The 19,502-nt window shown below is 46.0% G+C and overlaps 1 protein-coding gene and 2 gene segments (V, D, J or C); all 3 read left to right on the top strand.

Annotated features, from left to right (window-relative positions):
* The window catches only part of LOC104671035, a 724,295-nt gene that overhangs the window by 39,793 nt on the left and 665,000 nt on the right, over nucleotides 1–19,502 (top strand).
* The window catches only part of LOC104674970 (immunoglobulin lambda-1 light chain-like), a 651,096-nt gene continuing 643,192 nt past the window's right edge, over nucleotides 11,599–19,502 (top strand). Inside the window, exons 1-3 of the mRNA XM_030914091.1 lie at nucleotides 11,599–11,675; nucleotides 11,786–11,880; nucleotides 17,709–17,923. Coding sequence (XP_030769951.1) covers nucleotides 11,630–11,675; nucleotides 11,786–11,880; nucleotides 17,709–17,923 — 356 coding nt within the window. The 5' untranslated portion in view covers nucleotides 11,599–11,629. The remainder of the gene's footprint in view (nucleotides 11,676–11,785; nucleotides 11,881–17,708; nucleotides 17,924–19,502) is intronic.
* LOC104674962 overlaps nucleotides 17,417–19,502 on the top strand; it is a 66,613-nt gene continuing 64,527 nt past the window's right edge.

The raw sequence follows: 19,502 nt of genomic DNA, 5'->3' as shown, positions 1-19,502 counted from the left end.
AATGCACATCTATAAACCACTCATATTATAAGATAGGAAATTAAACTTTTTGGACATGTTTATTTCTGGTTCCCTTGAAAATCAATCACCACTCCCAGAGCGACTAACACCTGTGCCACCCAGTTGGCTCCTCATGACCCTTGACTCTCCCTCCCTCCCCAGTGGGCCCTCCTGGGCAGCCACAATCTGCCTCTGCACTACTGTTTTGTTCCGATTTTCTGGGAATGTTCGTGGTATCAAACCATTATTCTGTCCCATTGGTTTGAGGCGTCTTGTCACTCTTGTATATCTTTTGAGATAATAACCAGCTTGTCGCTTGAATTGTACCACCACCCCTAGGGGGCTCATTATTATCTTTGAGGGTCCTTAGGCCATTTTTTCCTGATTTTATTCATGTATTTCTTTTAATGTTTTGAATTTATTGTTCATCAAAATCAAACTCTATGGGTGATGATCACCTAAGGTGACAGGACAGTCTGTGATGGCTTGTCAGGATTCTTGCTTCTTCACTTCTTCCCTTGGTTCTCTCCATAGTGGAAGAGGTTCTCATCTTTTATTTATTTCTTTCTTTACTTCTTTATTTATTTGTGTTTTTAAGGGTTTCAGTGATTTTCCTTTTTTAATTATTTTTAAAATTTGTTGTTTTATTTTAGTAGATTTTTGGGGAACAAGTGTTGTTTGGTTCCATTAGTAAGTTCTTTAGTGGTGATTCTTGAGATGTGGTGCACTCATCACGCAAGCAGTGTACACTCTATCCAATGAGTAGTCTTTTATCCCTCACCTCCCTCCTATCCTTTTCCCTGAGCTTCGCAGATCCCATGTTCATTGTTATGCCTCTGGATTCTCATAGCTTATCTCCCACTTATGAGTGAGAACACACCATGTTTTGTTTTCCATTCCTGAGTTACTCCACTTAGAATAATGGTCTCCAGCTCCAGGGGTGCCCAAGATGGCCAAATAGGAACAGTTCCAGCCTGCAGCTCCCAGCGTGAGTGACACAGAAGATGGGTGATTTCTTCATTTTCAACTGAGCTTTGAAGAGAGCAGTGGTTCTCCCAGCATGGAAGTTGAGATCTGAGAATGGACAGACTGCCTGCTCAAGTGGGTCCCTGACCTCTGAGTAGCTCAACTGGAAGACATCCCCCACTAGGTGCAGACTGACACCTCACACCTCACACAGCTGGGTACACCTCTGAGATGAAGCTTCCAGAGCAAGAATCAGACAGCAACACTCCTGTTTCAGCATATTCTATTTCTGCAGCCTCGCTGCTGATACCCAGGCAAACAGGGTCCGGAGTGGACCTCAAGCAAACTCCTACAGACCGGCAGCTGAGGGTTTCTGACTATTAGAAGGAAAACTAACAAAGAAGAGAGGACACCCACACCAAACCCCATCAGTAAATCACCATCATCAAAAGACCAAAAGCAAATAAAACCAACAAAGATGGGGAAAAAGCAGGCAGAGAAGCTGAAATTCAAAAAATCGAGTGCATCTCCCCTCCAAAGGAATGCAGCTCATCACCAGCAACAGAACAAAGCTGGATGGAGAATGACTTTGACGAGTTGAGAGAGAAAGCTTCAGTCAATCAAACTTCTCAGAGCTAAAGAGGAACTACGTACCAGCGAAAGAAACAAAAACCTTGAAAAAGGAATGGATGAAGGGATACAGAATAAAATGCAGAGAAGACCATACAAGAACTGATAGAGATGAAAACCATGACACGAGAACTACGTGACAAACATTTGTTTGTCAAGGTTCAGTAACCAACTCGATCAACTAGAAGAAAGAGTATCAGTGATTGAAGACCAAATGAATGAAATGAAGTGAGAAGAGAAGTGTAGAGAAAAAAGAGTAAAAAGAAATGACCAAGCCTCCAAGAAATATGGGATCATGTGAAAGACCAAATCTATGTCTGTTTGGTATGCCGTGAAGTGATGGGGAAAATGGAACCAAGTTGGAAAACACTCTGCAGGATATCATCCAGGAGAACTTCCCCGACCTAGTGAGGCAGGCCAACATTCAAATTCAGGAAATACAGAGAATGCCACAAAGATACTCCTCGAGAAGAGCAACTCAAAGACACATCATTGTCAGATTCAACCAAGTTGAAATGAAGAAAAAAATGTAAGGGCAGAGATAGAAACGGTTGGGTTACCCACAAGGGAAGCCCAGCGACTAACAGCAGATCTCTCAGCAGAAACTCTACAAGCAGAAGAGAGTGGGGGCCAATAGTCAACATTCTTAAAGAAAAGAATTTTCAACCCAGAATTTCATATCCAGCCAAACTAAGTTTCATAAGTGAAGGAGAAATAAAATCCTTTACAGACAAGCAAATGCTTAGAGATTTTGTCACCACCAGGCCTGCCCTACAAGGGATCCTGAAGGAAGCACTAAATATGGAGGGGAAAAACCAGTACCAGCCATTGTAAAAACATGCCAAAATGTAAAGACCATCAATGCTAGGAAGAAACTGCATCAACTGATGAGCAAAATAGCCAGCTAATATAATAATGACAGAATCAAGTTCACACATAACAATATTAACCTTAAATGTAAATGGACTAATGGTCCAATTAAAGGACACAGACTGGCAAATTGGATAAAGAGTCAAGACCCATCAGTTTGCTGTATTCAGAAGACCCACATAGGCTCAAAACAAAGGGATGGAGGAAGATCTACCAAACAAATGGAAAACCAAAATAGCAGGGGTTGCAATCCTTGTCTCTGATAAAACAGACTTTAAACCATCAAAGATCAAAAGAGACAAAGAAGGCCATTACAACGGTAAAGGGATCAAATCATCAGGAAGAGCTAACTATCCTAAGATAGAATGCACCCAATAAAGGAGCACCCAGTTCATAAAGCAAGTCCTTAGAGACTTACAAAGAGACTTACACTCCCATACAATAATAATGGGAGACTTCAACACCCCACTGTCAACATTAGACAGATCAATGAGACAGAAAGTTAACAAGGATATCCAGGAACCGAACTCAACTCTGCACCAAGTGGTCCTAATAGACATCGACAGAACTCTCCACCCCAAATCAATAGAATATACATTCTTCTCAGCACCACGTCGCACTTATTCCAAATTGACCACATAGTTTGGAAGGGAAGCACTCCTCACTAAATGTAAAAGAGCAGAAATTAACAAACTGTCTCTCAAGACCACAGTGCAATCAAACTAGAACTCAGGACAAGAAACCAAGAAAACCGCTCAACTACATGGAAACGACAACCTGCTCCCGAATGACTACGGGGTACCTAAAAATGAAGAGAAATAAAGATGTTCTTTGAAACCATGAGAACAAAGATACAACAACCAGAATCTCTGGGACACAAAGCAGCGGTAGAGGGAAATTTATAGCACTAAATGCCCACAAGAGAAAGCAGGAAAGATCTAAAATTGACGCCCTAGCATCACAATTAAAAGAACTAGAGAAGCAAGAGCAAACACATTCAAAAGCTACAGAAAGCAAGAAATAACTAGATAGAGCAGAGCAGAACTGAAGAGATAGAGACACAAAAAACCCTCCAAAAAATCAATGAATCCAGGAGCTGGTTTCTTGAAATATCGACAAAATTGATAGATGCTAGCAAGACTAATAAAGAAGAAAAGAGAGAAGAATCAAATAGATGCAACAAAAAACGATAAATGGGATATCACTGCAATAAAAAATGATAAAGGAGATATCACCACCGACTCCACAGAAATACAAACTACCATCAGAGAATATTATAAACACCTCTATGCAAACAAACTAGAAACCCGAGAAGAAATGGATAATTCCTGACACTTACACCTCCCGAACGAAACCAAGGAAGAATTGAATCCTGAATAGACCAATGCAGGATCTGAAACTGAGGCATAATTAATAGCCTACCACCAAAAAAAGTCCAGGACCAGATGGATTACAGCCAAATTCTACCAGAGGTAAAAGGAGGAGCTGTACATTTCCTTCTGAAACTATTCCAATGCAATAGAAAAAGAGGAATCCTCCCTAACTCATTTATGAGGCCAACATCATCCTGATACCAAAGCCCTGGCAGAGACACACAAATAAAGAAATAGACCAATATCCCCCTGATGAACATCGATGCAAACATCCTCAATAAAATACAGCAAACCAAATCCAGCAGCACTTAAAAAGCGTATCACCGATCAAGTGGGCTTCATCCCTGGGATGCAAGGCTGGTTCAACATACACAAATCAAAAATATCCAGCATATAAACAGACCAAGACAAAACCACATGATTATCTCAATAGAGTGCAGAAAAGGCCTTGACAAAATTCAACAGCCCTTCAAGCCTAAAAATTGTCAATAAATTCGGTATTGATGGAACATATCTCAAATAATAAGAGTTCATATTTATGACAAACCCACAGCCAATATCATACTGAATGGGCAAAAACGGAAGCGTTCCCTTTGAAAACTGGCACAAGAACAGGGATGCCCCTCTCACCACTTGTATTCACATAGTGTTGGAAGTTCTGGCTACGGCATCAGGCAAGAGAAAGAAATGAAGGGTATTCAGCAAGGAAAGAGAAGTCAAATTGCCCCTGGTTTGCAGAGACAGATGGTATTTTTAGAAAACCCATCGTCTCAGCCCAAAATCTCCTTAAAGCTGATAGGCAACTTCAGCAAAGTCTCAGGATCAAAATCAATGTGCAAAAATCACAAGCATTCTTATATGCCAGTACAGACAAACAGAGAGCCAAATCATGAATTAACTCCCTTCACAATTGGCCTCAAAGAGAATAAATACCTAGGAATCCAACTTACAAGGATGTTAAGGGCCTCTTCAAGGAGAACTACAAACCACGTGCGCAGTGAAATAAAAGAGGACACAAACAAAGGGAATAACATACTATCTCATGGATAGGAAGAATCAATATTTGAAAATGACCAACTGCCCAAGGTTATTTATAGATTCAATGCCATCCCCATTAACCTACCATGGACTTTCTTTCATAGAATTGGAAAAAACTGCTTTAAAGTTCATATGGAACCAAAAAAGAGCCCACATGCCAAGACCAATCCTAAGCCAAAAGAACAAATTGGACGCATCACGTACCCCGACTTCAAACTATACTACAGGGCTACAGAACCAAAACAGCATGATACTGGTACCAAAACAGAGATATAGACCAGGAACAGAATAGAGCCCTAGAAATGATACTACACATCTACACACTACACCTCGATCTTTGACAAACCTGACAGAAACAAGAAATGGGGAAAGGATTCTATTTAATAAATGGTGCTGGGAAATTGGCTAGCCATAAGTAGAAAGCTGAAACTGGATCATTTCCTTACTGCTTATACGAAAATTAATTCAAGATGGTTAGAGACTTAAATGTTAGACTAAAAACCATAAAAAGCCTAGAAGAAAACCTAGGAATACATTCAGGACATAGGCATGGGCAAGGACTTTCATGTCTAAAACACCAAAAGCAATGGCAACAAAAGCCAAAATTGACAATGGGATCTATAAACTAAAGAGTCTTCTGCACAGCAAAAGAAACTACCATTAGAGTCAACAGGCAACCTACAGAATGGGAGAAAATTTTTGCAATCTACTCATCTGACAAAGGGCTAATATCCAGAACCTATAAGAACTCAATCAAATTTACAAGAAAAAAACAACCCCATCAAAAGTGGGGCAAAGGATATACAGACAATTCCTCAAAAAGAAGACATTCATACAGCCACAGACACATGAAAGAATGCTCATCATCACCGTCACCATCGGAGAATACAAATCAAACCACAATAGATACCATCTCATACCAGTTAGAATGGCAATCCATTAAAAATCAGAAACAACAGGGTGCTGGAGAGGATGTGGAGAAATAGGAAACTTTTACAACTGTTGGTGGGATTGTAAACTAGTTCAACCATTGTGGAAAACGTGTGGCGATTCCCAAGGATCTAGAACAGAAAACATTTGACCCAGCCATCCCATTACTGGGGTATACCAAAAGGATATAAGTCATGCTGCTATAAAGACACATGCACACGTATGTTATTGCAGCACTATTCACAATAGCAAAGAGTTGGAATCAACCCAAATGTCCATCAGTGACAGACTGGATTAAGAAAAGTGGTGGCACATATACACCATGGAAGTACTATGCGCTAAAAAAGGATGAGTGGTGTCCTTCGTAGAGACATGATGCAGCTGGAAACCATCATCTCAGCAAACTGTCACAAGAACAGAAAACCAAATACCGCATCTTCTCACTCATAGGTGGGAATTGAACAATGAGATCACTTGGACACAGGAAGGGGAGCATCACACACCTGGGTCCTATTGTGGGGAGGGGAGGGGGAAGGGATAGCATAGGAGATATACCTAATTGTAAATGACGAGTTAGAATGGGTGCACCACACCAGCGTGGCACAGGTATACATATGTAACAAACCTGTGCATTGTGCACATGTACCCTACAACTTAAGTAATAATAAATAAAAAAAAACTCAGTACTATAGTCCACCAGGATAGAACCTGTGAAGGAAATTTTCTGTGTTGAAGATACACTGTTCTTTAGAAATAATAGCAACATAGCTATGAATTTGTGTTCTCACTCACAATCCAAATTAATATTACCCCATTTTATGAAATATCTAGAAAAATACCTGTACAGTTTGACATGCCCATCTACCACCACCCATCCATTCTCCCCTAAAGTGGAATCCGTCTGCCCACATTCTGCTCCTCTCCACACATCTACCTGCTGACAAGTGACTCCTCCCTGTCTTCCTTTCCAGTACACCAACAGATTGGACCCAACAGAGGAACAAGCTCTTGGACTTGGGGAACAAAGATGCATCTTCTTGGTCTTCTGAGGACTTGCCCTGCCAGGGTCTCTTTCTGGATCACAATCCCTCTATTCCTGGGAGTCCACTTTTGCTGGATCCTGTTATTCACTCTGTGTTACTCCACTAGGTCTACTCTGTGGACTCCCTCCATTCACCTGAACCCCAGGAATCTTCAGTCATGCCAATATTTCCTCAGTTCTCTTGAAGAGTCTTGTTTTTCTCTTCCCCGGAGATCCCACCAAGCATCCCTTCTGAGACCCCCTGAGTAAGCAGGGGCATCTCTGCTTCTCTTGCTTCAATTATGAAAGAGGAGAATGGGAGGTCTCCTTACTACCACTCCTACCCCGGTATGTGTCAGTAGGTCAGCTTCATGAGGCAGGGATGAGGCTGTCTAGATCAACATGGCATTCCCAACATTGAGCTCTGTGCCCAGCACAAGGTAGTGCTCAGTAACTACTGAGAAAAACCTACATTCAATCACACTGGCCTCATTATACTGAACCCATGGGCTGAACTGGGAGAGGCAGTGGTAGAAATGCTCCTCCCTCTGTTTCAGGCTAAGAACTGACAGGACATCCACCAGGGAGAGCATCCCTTGCAGAAAGGGGGCCATGGACAGCATGTCCTGTATGGGAGACACTGCTCAGCCTGGAGGAAGCTCTGTTCATGAAGTTGGGGGAAAAAGATAAACAAAATTCACCGTGAACGTCTATGCATCATCACAGAGGAGGCGATGACAAGAAAATACGAAGTGCAGCCCCAGTTGCAATTCCTTTCTACTTTAAAAGAAATAAAATTTAATATGCCTGGTGTGTTAATGTAAATACAACAAACATTTTTCAAAAACTATAAAAGTATTTAAAGTAACATGGCTTACAATAAATGGGAACATTTCAAGTAATGATACCCTTGAAATGTAATCCTAAAATGCTGCATACACTTTATTTCAGTTACATATCCGAGCTGGTTTGATTTAAATGTCTGTATTAGATATCACTATTTCATTGTGGATTTTTGCTTGTTTGTTCGTTTGTTATTTTTGAGATGGAGTCTTGCTCTGTCATGCAGGCTGGAGTGCAGTGGCACAATCTTGACTCACTGCAGCCTCCAACACCCAGGTTCAAACGATTGTCCTGTCTCAGCCTCTCATCCAGATGGGAACACAGGCACGCACCACCATGCCTGGCTAATTTTTGTGTTTTTAGTAGAGATGGGGTTTCTTTCTTTCTTTTGAGATGGAGTCTCCCTCTGTTGTCAGGCTGCAGTGCAGTGGTGCGATCTCGGCTCACTGCAACCTCCGCCTCCCGGGTTCAAGTGATTGTCCTGCCTCAGCCTCCCAAGTAGCTGGGACTACAGGTGTGCTCCACCACACCCAGCTAATTTTTGTATTTTTAATTGAGATGGAGTTTCAGTTTCACCATGTTAGCCAGGATGGTCTTGATCTCTTGACCTTGTGATCTGCCCCACTTGGCCTCCCAAAGTTCTGGGATTACAGGCATGAGCCAATGTGCCCGGCCCAAGATAAGGTTTCATCATGTTGACCAGGCTGGTCTCGGACTCCTGACCTCAAGTGATCCACTCACCTCGGCCTCCTCGAGTGCTGGGATTACAGGCGTGAGCCACCGTGCGCTGCCTAGTCCATTGTTTAAATGGTGCATTTAAAACCTTGTGGTACTACAACTGCCTGGTGACAGATTCACCAGAGTAAATAACTATCCTGCTGTTCTCCAACCACATGGGATTCTGCAAAGATTTGTTGAGTCCAAGATGTATCATGCCAGAACTCCTGCAGTCACATATACAACCTATTTCATTTTTCATTTTAATACTTAGGGTTATCTTTTTCTTCAGTTTATTGTTTTTAATGTATCATATTCTAGATGTCATCACACATCAAAGATAAATCATTTCTAACATCTTTAAGACATGCCCAAAACACTTATTACAGAATTTGAACCATATTATTTCCTAAACATCCTAGTTGGAATGGTTGATCCTGAAAGCTACCATGTGTCAGGCTCACCTGAGTACAGACTCCGGTCAAAACAAGTTAGAGTTTTAATTCTTCCCATCTTCAAATACTGAGCATATTTGCTTTTTTGCTCTTAAGCAAAACACTGCAAAGTCATTTGCCAGGATCTCCTGCAGACTGGCATTCAGTGATGGAGAACAGACTCCTGAGTGAGATCCCTGGTCACAGAACCCAGATGACTGACTTCAGGTCTGCAAAGGAAGAGAGAGAACAAAGATTTACCAGCATAACCCTCTCAGAATGTGCCCTGGGCATCATGGAGGGAAGAGCTCCCTATCTACCCAGCACTGCAGAATCCACAGAGGAAGGAGGGCTCTGGTCACCAGGGAGGAGTGACAGTGACAAAAAAGTGAACTATCAGAGCTCTAACTGAACTCTCCTGGTTTACTCAAATCTTAGATACTCCTTCTCAATATCCTTCTGGGAAGTTGTGTCTCTACCAAATAATATCATGTCATTTCATCAGGTCTAGAGCCATTTCATTTCCAAAATTCTATACTCACACTTATGTTCTCATTCTCTGTCATGGCTCATTTACTACTCAGCAGCTAATGATGCCAACCATGCTTTTACAGCCCATTGTCACAAAAAACAGAGATGGGAGTGTTCTTAAATAAACAGAGGGTTAACAAAGAAGAGTTTCACTACCTCTTAGGAATTACTCCAAGATCTAAGAAAATTAATTCCAGAGCTTCAAGAGTTTACTCCTCAGAAACAACAGCATGAATACATCAGGTAGTGAATGTTCTTGGTTTTCTCAATGAAGAACCTCTGAAAGGTCCAGAGTATATGTTTCAAAAAGGTAATTGAATAACTTTCAGAAAAATGTATTATTAAACTACATCAACAATTTTAATCAAATGCCTATTTCTGAAAACTAAAGCAGCATGATAGTAAAAAAAAAATGTAAAAAAAGCCTTTTAAAAACACAGTGCTTACAGTCCACCAGCATAGCACCTGTGGAGCAAATTTTCTTTGCTGAAGATGCACTGTCTTTTCGAATAATAACAATATAGCATTGAATATGTCTTCTTCTCTCACAGCAATCTAAAAATTAACACGATCCCATTTATATGAAATATCTAGAAATATACCTGTATACGTGGACATTCCCATCGCACCCCTCCCATCCAGGCTCTCCCAAAGTGGAATCTGCTCTTTTTCTGCCCATGTTCTCCCCATCTCCATGCCTCTCCTACTGACATGTGGCTCCTTCCTGCCTTCCTTTCCAGTAGCCCCAGCAGATCAGGCCCATCCAGTGAACAAGATCCTGAACTTGGGGAACAAAAGTACATCTTCTTGGATTTCTGAGGACTTGCGCTGCCAGGGTGTCTTTCTCAATCACAGTCGCTCCTTCCTGGGAGTCCACTTTTCCTAGATCCTGTTATTTATCTAATGCTATTCATTTGTATCTACTTGGTGGACTTCCCTACATCTTCACCTGAAACCCAGGAATCTTCAGGTCATGCCCACATTCCCTTCATTCTCCTATAGTCCCTTCTTCCTTCTTCCCCTGTGATGCCACCAAGTCGAAGTCTCTTCTCAGACCCTGGAGTGCAGCGCGGACTTCTCGGTCTCTGCCCAAGGGACTAAGAGGGTGGAATTGAGGACTCCTGTGCCCCTCCTATGCCTGTGTTTTCATCAGGGCAGCTGCACAAGGTAGGGATTAGGCTGTCTAGATCAACATGGCATTTCCAACACTGCGCTCTATGCCCAGCAAAAGATACGTGCTCAGTAACTATTTGACAGAAACCTACCTCTTATCACATGGGCCACATTATAATGGCCCCAGGATGGGGCTGACCTGGGAGAGGGAGCTGTGGACCTGCTCCTCACTCTGCCCTCACCCTAAGAGCTGATGGGGCATCCACCAGGAAGAGCATTCCTGGGCAGGGAGGGAGTCATGGGCAGCCTTGTTCTGTATGTGAGGCACGGCTCAGCCCGGTCACAAGATCCAGATGACTATGACTGCAATTCTGGGGAAGTAGAGAATGAAGATTGACCAGAATAACCCTCTGGGAATGTGCCATGGGCATCCTAGAGGGAAGAGCTTCCCTTCTACTTAGCCCTGCAGGATCCACAGAGGAAGGAGAGCTCTGACCACCAGGGAGGAGCCACATGAGAGGAGAAGACCCGGTGTCCCCACATGTGGGAAAGTGAGTCCACAAAAGTCGGTCCCTGGTCTGGTTTTGATTCTGACCTATGAGGACATTGTGTAGTCTCCACCTGAGTCCTCTATAATAAACAGTGAGAGTGTCACAGACAGATTCACTTCTAAGGAGGCCAGTAAAGTGGGAGAACTGCCCTGAGATCACAGGGAGAAGTCACAAGCACCACCTGGCTTGGCCCTGAGAGGGGGCAGAGGACAGAACAGTGGGGAGGCAGCGGTGTCTCTAGAGGTTCTGGTCACCTCCTCATACAACGGTTTGTCTTGGTCTGGACACCAGGGGGCACTTGGGGACCATTCCTGAGAAGAGTGGGGTGATCAGAGCAGAACCAACCACCTGCCTTTCCTGGTGTCCTCTGCTCAGGGCTCACAGCTGTGTCCTCCCCACCCCCTGGGACCACACAGCCCAACCCCTGCCACCCCCTGACATCCTCAGGCATGGGGCCTAACCCAGGGCCCAGGGTGGGATTAGAAAGCTGGGGACCTGATTTGCATGGATGGACCCTCCCACTCTCAGAGTATGAAGAGGGGCAGGGAGAGATTTGGGAAAGCTCTACTTCAGCTGTGGGCACAGGAAGCAGCACTCAGGACAGTCTCCAGCATGGCCTGGTCTCCTCTCCTCCTCACCCTTCTCATTCACTGCACAGGTGACTGGATACGGGTCCAGGGGAGGGTCCCTGGGAAGCCCATGAATGATTGGTTTCTCCTCTTGTCTCTAGAAGCAGAATCATGATGCCTGTGTCTCTCCCACTTCCAGGGTCCTGGGCCCAGTCTGTGCTGACGCAGCCGCCCTCAGTGTCTGGGACTCCCGGGCAGAGGGTCACCATCTCCTGCACTGGGAGCAGCTCCAACATTGGGGGTTATGATGTGTACTGGTACTAGCAGCTCCCAGGAACGGCCCCCAAACTCCTCATCTATCAAGATAATAAGCGACCCTCGGGGGTTTCTGACCGATTCTCTGGCTCCAAGTCTGGTACCTCAGCCTCCCTGGCCATCACTGGACTCCAGCCTGGGGATGAGGCTGATTATTACTGCGAAACATGGGATAACAACATGGATGCTGACACAGTGCTGCAGGCCAGTGGGGCCTGAGACAAGAATCCCCTTCCTCCTCTTCCAGGAGGGTGAGTGCCTGCAGCTGCTGCCCACGCCTGACCTGTAGCTTCTGCTGCTGTAGGCTTCCCCCATGGGCCTAGGGGCAGCCAGGGCCCTGCCAAGGAGTGGAGGCTTCATCACCTTTGTCCTCCGAGTCAGGAACAGGGCATCCAGGAAACAGAATATCCTGCTCCTGCAGTTTGAGGCACAGGGTCTCTGCACTGAAATCCTGGGCCTAGGTGGCAGGTCCACCTGTGTCTTCACGGACCTTCCTGTGCCTGCCCATGGTGTGGGGAGGGGGTGAGGAGGTGTGGGCCTTTAGCTTCACCAGAGGCCTGAGGGAGCAGAGCTGCTCCCCAAGACCTGGACTCCTTCCCTCACCCTCCTCTCATCGCTCTCCTCACTGTAGCTATGGCCAGGTGAGGGCTCAACGCTACCTGAAAACCTTGCTCAGCCCAGGGCCTCCATCGCAGGCATTGTTTCCAAACTCTGTCTGTAAGGGCTGTCTCTGAATCTGTGGAAACATTTATTTTTATGTGCCCAGGGACAGGGTTAGAGGGAACCAACCTCACCCCTTGCAAACTGCTCGTCACCTCTCCGTGCCCCAATGAGGAGAAGAAAGAGTCAGAAATCAGAAGCCTACCCAAGGCTCCCCTCTCTCCTCTCTCCCAGCCACCCCCTGGCTTCCTCCTTCCACAGAAATAAAGAGGAGGCAGCCACAGAGGGTGAGGAGAGGCCCAGGCATTATACTAGGCAGCAGAGTGAGGCATTCTTCCCAGATGATGGTGGGAGGTGATGGAGGTGTCTGAGACCACAAAATAGTGAGGACCTGGCTGGGCACGGTGGCTCATGTGTGCAATCCCAGCACTTTGTGAGGCCGAGGCGGGTGAATCATGAGGTCAGGAGATCGAGACCATCCTGGATAACACGGTGAAACCTCGTCTCTACTAAAAATACAAAAAATTAGCCGGGTGTGGTGGCAGGTGCCTGTAGCCCCAGCTACATGGGAAGCTGAGTCAGGAGAATGGCGTGAACCCAGGAGGCGGAGGTTGCCTCCGGGGTTGAGCCGAGATCACACCACTGCACTCCAGCCTGGGCGACAGTGTGAGACTCCGCCCCCCCTCCCCCCCCAAAAAATGAGGACCCTCTTACTAAAGTGAGGAGGGGTGGCATAAACTGAGGCTCAGATGGTGGACCAGATCTCCAGAGTCATCCACTCATTTTTTCTTGTGTTCCAGTTTGGGTAAGAATAGGATAAAATACAGCCTTTGAAGAGGTTCCTCTCCTCAGATAAGAATTCTTAGAGGATTCTTGCCCACTCAGGTATTGAGGGGAGACTGAGTCTCACTCTCAGGCCAATAGAATTGGGGGCTTTCAGGGAATTTGATTGTACTGAAGCTCCCAGACTCTGACATTTAAGACTTATGCCCTCGGAGCAGAGCCCAGCACTGACACCAAAATGGATGAAGGCTGATAGATAATCCCAGAATATTCTAGCTGACACTGACTTGTAGAAAAGAGAATCAAGTTAAAATATTGAGGTGATAAGGTGGCATCGCACAGTGAGGAGAAGAGAGCTTGGGTGGGGGAGGGTAGAGGAGCCATTAGAGGGTTGGACAAGGAGGACACAAAATCTGAGGTATGTTTGTGAGGAAAACTCCAGATGCTTCAGCGAAGATGGACAAGGAGGTAGGCAGTGTGAAGGCCGTGGGACCAGCTCTGGTCACCGGGAGAGAGTGGGCAGATCCAGCACCGGTGTCTGGGGAGGAGAGACTGAAGCCTGGGGAAGGGGAGAGCGCAAGGCGGGCCTTAGGACCTGAGTGGGGTGCAGCGATCACACTGCTGGGGGTCCTTCAATCGCAAGGGGGCTGTAGGAAGACTGGAGCTCATTGTCACAATGGAAACTTAGACAACAGCTCCCCAGCCTTGTTTAAAGTCATCACAGGCCTTTCTCCTCTCCACATGGCAATGGGGAGAGGAAAACTTATCTCAGAGATACGTAAGATGTTAGTTCTCCGTAAACTCTCCTGTCCCCTGACTGAATTGCTATTTGGAAACAGAATGATTCTCCAGTTTTACATATGACATCCCCACTACAAAAAAGTTCCCGAACGAGAAAGATCTGCCCTCCCTGACCCACTGGTGAGGAATCTCAGCCTACAGGACCAACGGACTAAATCATTCATGCCATCTCCCATGACAGCGTCATGGGATCAGGCAGCTTATCTTATGGGTTTGGGCCACACACTGCCTGTCCCTAACATTGCAGCTGGGGACACTTACATGCTGAACTCATGGCTGGGAGATCTGGGGTCCAGACATGACAGGAAAGGGAAAAAGACCAGGAGCTCTGCCTAAGTAGCCACACTGTGTGAATCACTGCACCCTCCAGCCTCATCTTCAGTTCGTGGTGAGTGTTGTGAAAACGGAAAGCTGGGCTGGGACACAAGCAAGAGAGCCTCTGACTCACAAATCTCCACCTTGGGCTCTCTGGCCTTTCTGATATTCTGTTCACAGATCAATCCTGAGCCAAGACACATTCATGCTCACCAAGGAGGCATTGATAGGAGAATCAGGAAGCCTCAGGAGACAGAAAACGGATAAACATTCTCATGTTGGCCTCCTAAGCTGAGGAAAACAAGGGGGGAAAGGATTTCAAGAAGCCACACTAGAAGCCACTGATCACCATCACCTCGGCACCTGTCATCCATCTCCTTTCTTTCAAGTGAGGACCAGACTCAGGGGACAACACCTGCACCTCCCCCTCTGTGCATGCACTGAATAGGGAGCCTCCTTCTGCTATCATATCAAGGCAGCTGCTCCCCCAAGTCAGTTTTGTCACTGCTGAGAGTCTCCCCTCAGTCCTGGTCACAGGATCTGGGATCAGCAGCAACCTGGCTTTCATTCAGCTCTGACCCTGCCCCTTCAGGACACAAAGCCAACTGTTAAAGCCATAACTGAACTCTCCTAGTTTACTCAAACCTTAGATTCTCCTTCTCAGTGTCCTTCTAGAAAGTGCTGTCTCTACCCAATAATGTCATATTATTTCCTGAGGCCTAGAGCCATTTTCATAACAAAATTCTATTCCCACTCTTCTGTTCTCATTCCCTGTCATGGCTCATTTTCCACTCAGCAGCTAATGATGCCACCCATGTATCTACAGCCATTGTCACAAAAAAGAGAGATGTACTTAGACAAATACAGAGTTAGCAAAAAAAAAGTTTCATTATCTCTTAAGAATTATTCCAAGATCTAAGAAAATTAATTCCAGAGATTCAAGAGTTTACTCCTCAGAAACAACAGCATGAATACATCAGGTAGTGAGTGTTCTTGGTCTTCTCAATGAAGAACCTCTGAAAGGTCCAGAGTATACATTTCAAAAACAGAAGTGCATAACTTTCAGAAAAATGTAGTATTAACTTATGTCAACAATTATGGCATATATATTTCTGGAAAAAAAAGCAGTATAATGATAAAAAAAAAATGTTAAAAAGCCTTTTAAAAACACAGTGCTTATAGTCCACCAGGATAGCAACTGTGAAGGAAATTTTCTTTGCTGAAGTTACACTGTCTTTTAGAATAATAGCAAGATAGTTTGAATTTGTCTTCTTCTCTGACAACAATCTAAAAATTAACATAGATCCTATTTATATGAAATATCTACAAATATACCTGTACATGTGGACATTCCCATCGCACACTTCTCATCCAGGCTCTCCTAAAATGGAATCTCCTCTTGTTCTACCCATGTTCTCCCCATCTCCAGGCCTCTCCTGTTGAAACGTGGCTCCTCCCTGCCTTCCTCTCCAGTAGTCCCAGCAGATCAGGCCTAACCAGTGAACAAGCTCCTGGACTTGGGGAACAAAAGTGCATCTTCTTGGGTTTCTGAGGACTTGCCCTGTCAGGGTGTCTTTCTCAATCACAATCGCTCCTTCCCGGGAATCCACTTCTCCTAGATCCTGTTATTTATCCAATGTTATTCATATCTACTTCATGGACTTCCCTACATCTTCACCTGAACCCCAGGAATCTTCAGGTCATGCCCACATTCCCTTCATTCTCCTGTAGTCCCTTCTTCCTTCTTCCCCTGTGATCCCACCAAGTCGAAGTCTCTTCTCAGAACCTGGAGTGCAGCAGGGACTTCTCTGGTCTCTGCCCCAGGGGTTAAGGGGGTGGCAGAGAGGACTCCCATGCCTGTGTTTTCATCAGGGTCAGCTACGCAAGGTAGGATTTAGGCTGTCTAGATCAGCATGGCATTTCCAAAGCTGAGCTCTGTGGCCAGCAAAAGATACGTGCTCAGTAACTATTTGACAGAGACCTACCTCTTATCACATGGGCCACGTTATACTGGACCCAGGGTGGGGCTGACCTGGGAGAGGTAGCTGTGGACCTGCTCCTCACTCAGCCCTCACCCTAAGAGCTGATGGGGCATCCACCAGGAAGAGCATTCCTGGGCAGGGAGGGGGTCATGGGTAGTCTGGTCCTGTATATGAGGCACAGCTCAGCCCAGTCATTAGATCCAGATGACTATGACTGCAATTCTGGGGAAGTAGAGAATGAAGATTTATCAGAATAACCCTCTGGGAATGTGCCCTGGGCATGCTAAAAGGAAAAACTCTCTTTCTACTCAGTGCTCGCTGCAGGGTCCACAGAGGAAGGAGAGCTCTGGCCACCAGGGAGGAGCCACATGAGAGGACGCGGTGTCCTCACATGTGGGGAAGTGAGTTCATGAGGGTCGATTCCAGCTCTAGGTTTGATTCTGATCTATGAGGATATTGTGTAGTCACCACTTGAGTCCTCTATAACAAACAGTGAGAGTGCCATGGACAGATTCACCCCTGAAGAGCCCAGTGAGGCGTGAGGACTGCCCTGAAGTCACAGGGAGAAGACACAAGCACCACTTGGCCTGGCCCTGAGAGGGGACAGTGGACAGAATAGCGGGGAGGCAGCGGTGTCTCTGAGAGGCTCTGGTCACCTTGTCATACAATGGTTTGTCTTGGTCTGGACACCAGGGGGTGCTTGGGGATCATTCTTGAGAAGACTGGGGGTGATCAGAGCAGAACCAGCCACCTGCCCTGCCTGGTGTCCTCTGCTCAGGGCTCACAGCTGCATCCTCCCCACCCCCTGGGACCACCCAGCCCCACCCCTGCCACTCCCGACATCCTCAGGCATAGGGGCCTGACCCAGGGCTCAGGGTGGGATTAGAAAGCTGGGGGTCTGATTTGCATGGATGGACCCTCCCACTCTCAGAGTATGAAAAGGGGCAGGGAGAGATTTGGAGAAGCTCTGTTTCAGCTGTGGACACAGCAGGCAGCCCTCAGGACAGTCTCCAGCATGGCCTGGTCTCCTCTCCTCCTCACTCTCCTCGCTCACTGCACAGGTGACTGGATACAGGTCCAACGGAGGGGTCCTGGGAAGCCTATGGATTCTTGCTTTGTCCTCTTGTCTCTAGAAGCAGAATCATGATGCCTGTGTCTCTCCCACTTCCAGGGTCCTGGGCCCAGTCTGTGCTGACGCAGCCGCCCTCAGTGTCTGGGACTCCCGGGCAGAGGGTCACCATCTCCTGCACTGGGAGCAGCTCCAACATCGGGGTGGGTTATTATGTATCCTGGTACCAGCAGCTCCCAGGAACGGCCCCCAAACTCCTCATCTATCAAGATAATAAGCGACCCTCAGGGATTTCTGACCGATTCTCTGGCTCCAAGTCTGGTACCTCAGCCTCCCTGGCCATCACTGGACTCCAGTCTGAGGATGAGGCTGATTATTACTGCCAGTCCTATGACAACAGCCTGAGTGGTAACACAGTGGTCCAAGCTCGGCGACACCTGAGACAAGAACCCACTTCTGCTTCTACCAGGAGGGTGAGCACTCAGCTGACGCTGCTCAGGCGTGGCCTGTGGCTTCTGCTGCTGCAGCTTCCCCCATGGTCCAGGGGTATCCAGGGCCCTGCTTCAGAGTAGAGGCTTCTCTTTTTTTCTGTTCTGAGAACGATGCACAGCAGCTCCTTCCTAGGAACAGGGCCTCCAGGGAACAGAACACCCAGCTCTTTGTACCTTGGGACACAGGGTCTCTGATTTATGTCCTGGGCTGAAGTGGCAGGTACAGCTGTGTCATCACAGACCTACCTCTGATGCAGAACCTGTGTCTCCATCATCCTCGTTTCCTGATTTCTGAAAATTCCCAGACTGTTGACTTTGTGGCCCTACTCCTCAAGGTGAATCCCTTGGCTTCTTTCCTCCCCAGCCTATGCTTTTTAATAAAACCCTTTCTGAGGAGGAATAATGTACATATGATGAAACACATATATTTATAATATGCCATTACACCCAGGTGGGCATGTTTCTGGATCCTTTAAAGCATCACCACCACCGAGCTATGCAACCTGTGACCAACCCCAGCAGCTCCTCATGACCCTTTGTCATCGCCCTTTCTACCCCAGTGCCCTCCCGGGAAGCCACAGATCTTCCTCTGTCATTAGTGATTGGTTTTCATTTTGTGGAATGCATCAGTGTTCTCAAACGTTATCTTGCCATTTGTTGAGGCTTCTTTCACTCTGCACACTTGTTTTGAGATTCTCCCTGTTGTTGCTGAATTGCATCTCATCCCATAAAGGGCTCATTAGTACCTTTCAGGGTCCCCAGCCACTTTGCCTTTCATGCCCATTCCTGCCTTTGTATATACACATATATAACCCAGGGTAGCCTATATTCCTTTTTATCTGATTTTTAAAAAATCAATACATTTCCTGGGGCTCCTAACAGTATCGAGTCCTGTAGGCATTTAATGTTCTCTCTCCGGTGATTCTCAGCCCTGCTTGCATCTTGTGCTGTTACATACTCACTTCTTGCCATTATTCAACAATTTTGTTTTATTCTCTTGGTTTTAAATAGGTAATACACAAACAAGATGCCTCATGAGAACTATGGAAAGCACCTCCCGCTCCTACATCCTGTCTCCTGGCCTGTTGGTTTCTCTCAGCTGAAGTGACCAGGGGTGCTGATACTTATGTTCCCTCCCAGCCAGGGTTGGTGTGTAGAAACTAGCATGTCTGTCTGTGTCTGTGTGGGCAACCACACTATGTTTTCTTTAGTACAACTACAACCTGACTTTTGACAATTCCTGAGACTGTGACTTCATGTAATCCTGACAACAGCTCTATTATTCCTTTTCAGGCAGTGGTCCTGATTGGAGAGGAAGTGTTTGTGGTCTGGAGATGGTGTTCTCTAATTTATCAAACGTAAACACTAGAGGTCAGTTCAATTTGAATTCAGTAAAACAATGATGAAGAATTGATATGTAGGCTGGGTGCTGTGGCTCACACCTTAATCCTGGCACTTTTAGAAGCCGAGGCTGATGGATTGCTTAAGGCCAGGAGCTCG

Source organism: Rhinopithecus roxellana, chromosome 13 (genome assembly GCF_007565055.1).
Source record: "Rhinopithecus roxellana isolate Shanxi Qingling chromosome 13, ASM756505v1, whole genome shotgun sequence".
In the NCBI taxonomy this organism is placed as follows: domain Eukaryota; kingdom Metazoa; phylum Chordata; class Mammalia; order Primates; family Cercopithecidae; genus Rhinopithecus; species Rhinopithecus roxellana.
Note: the sequence above shows the minus strand (reverse complement) of the source record. Positions and strands in the feature narration are given on the sequence as shown.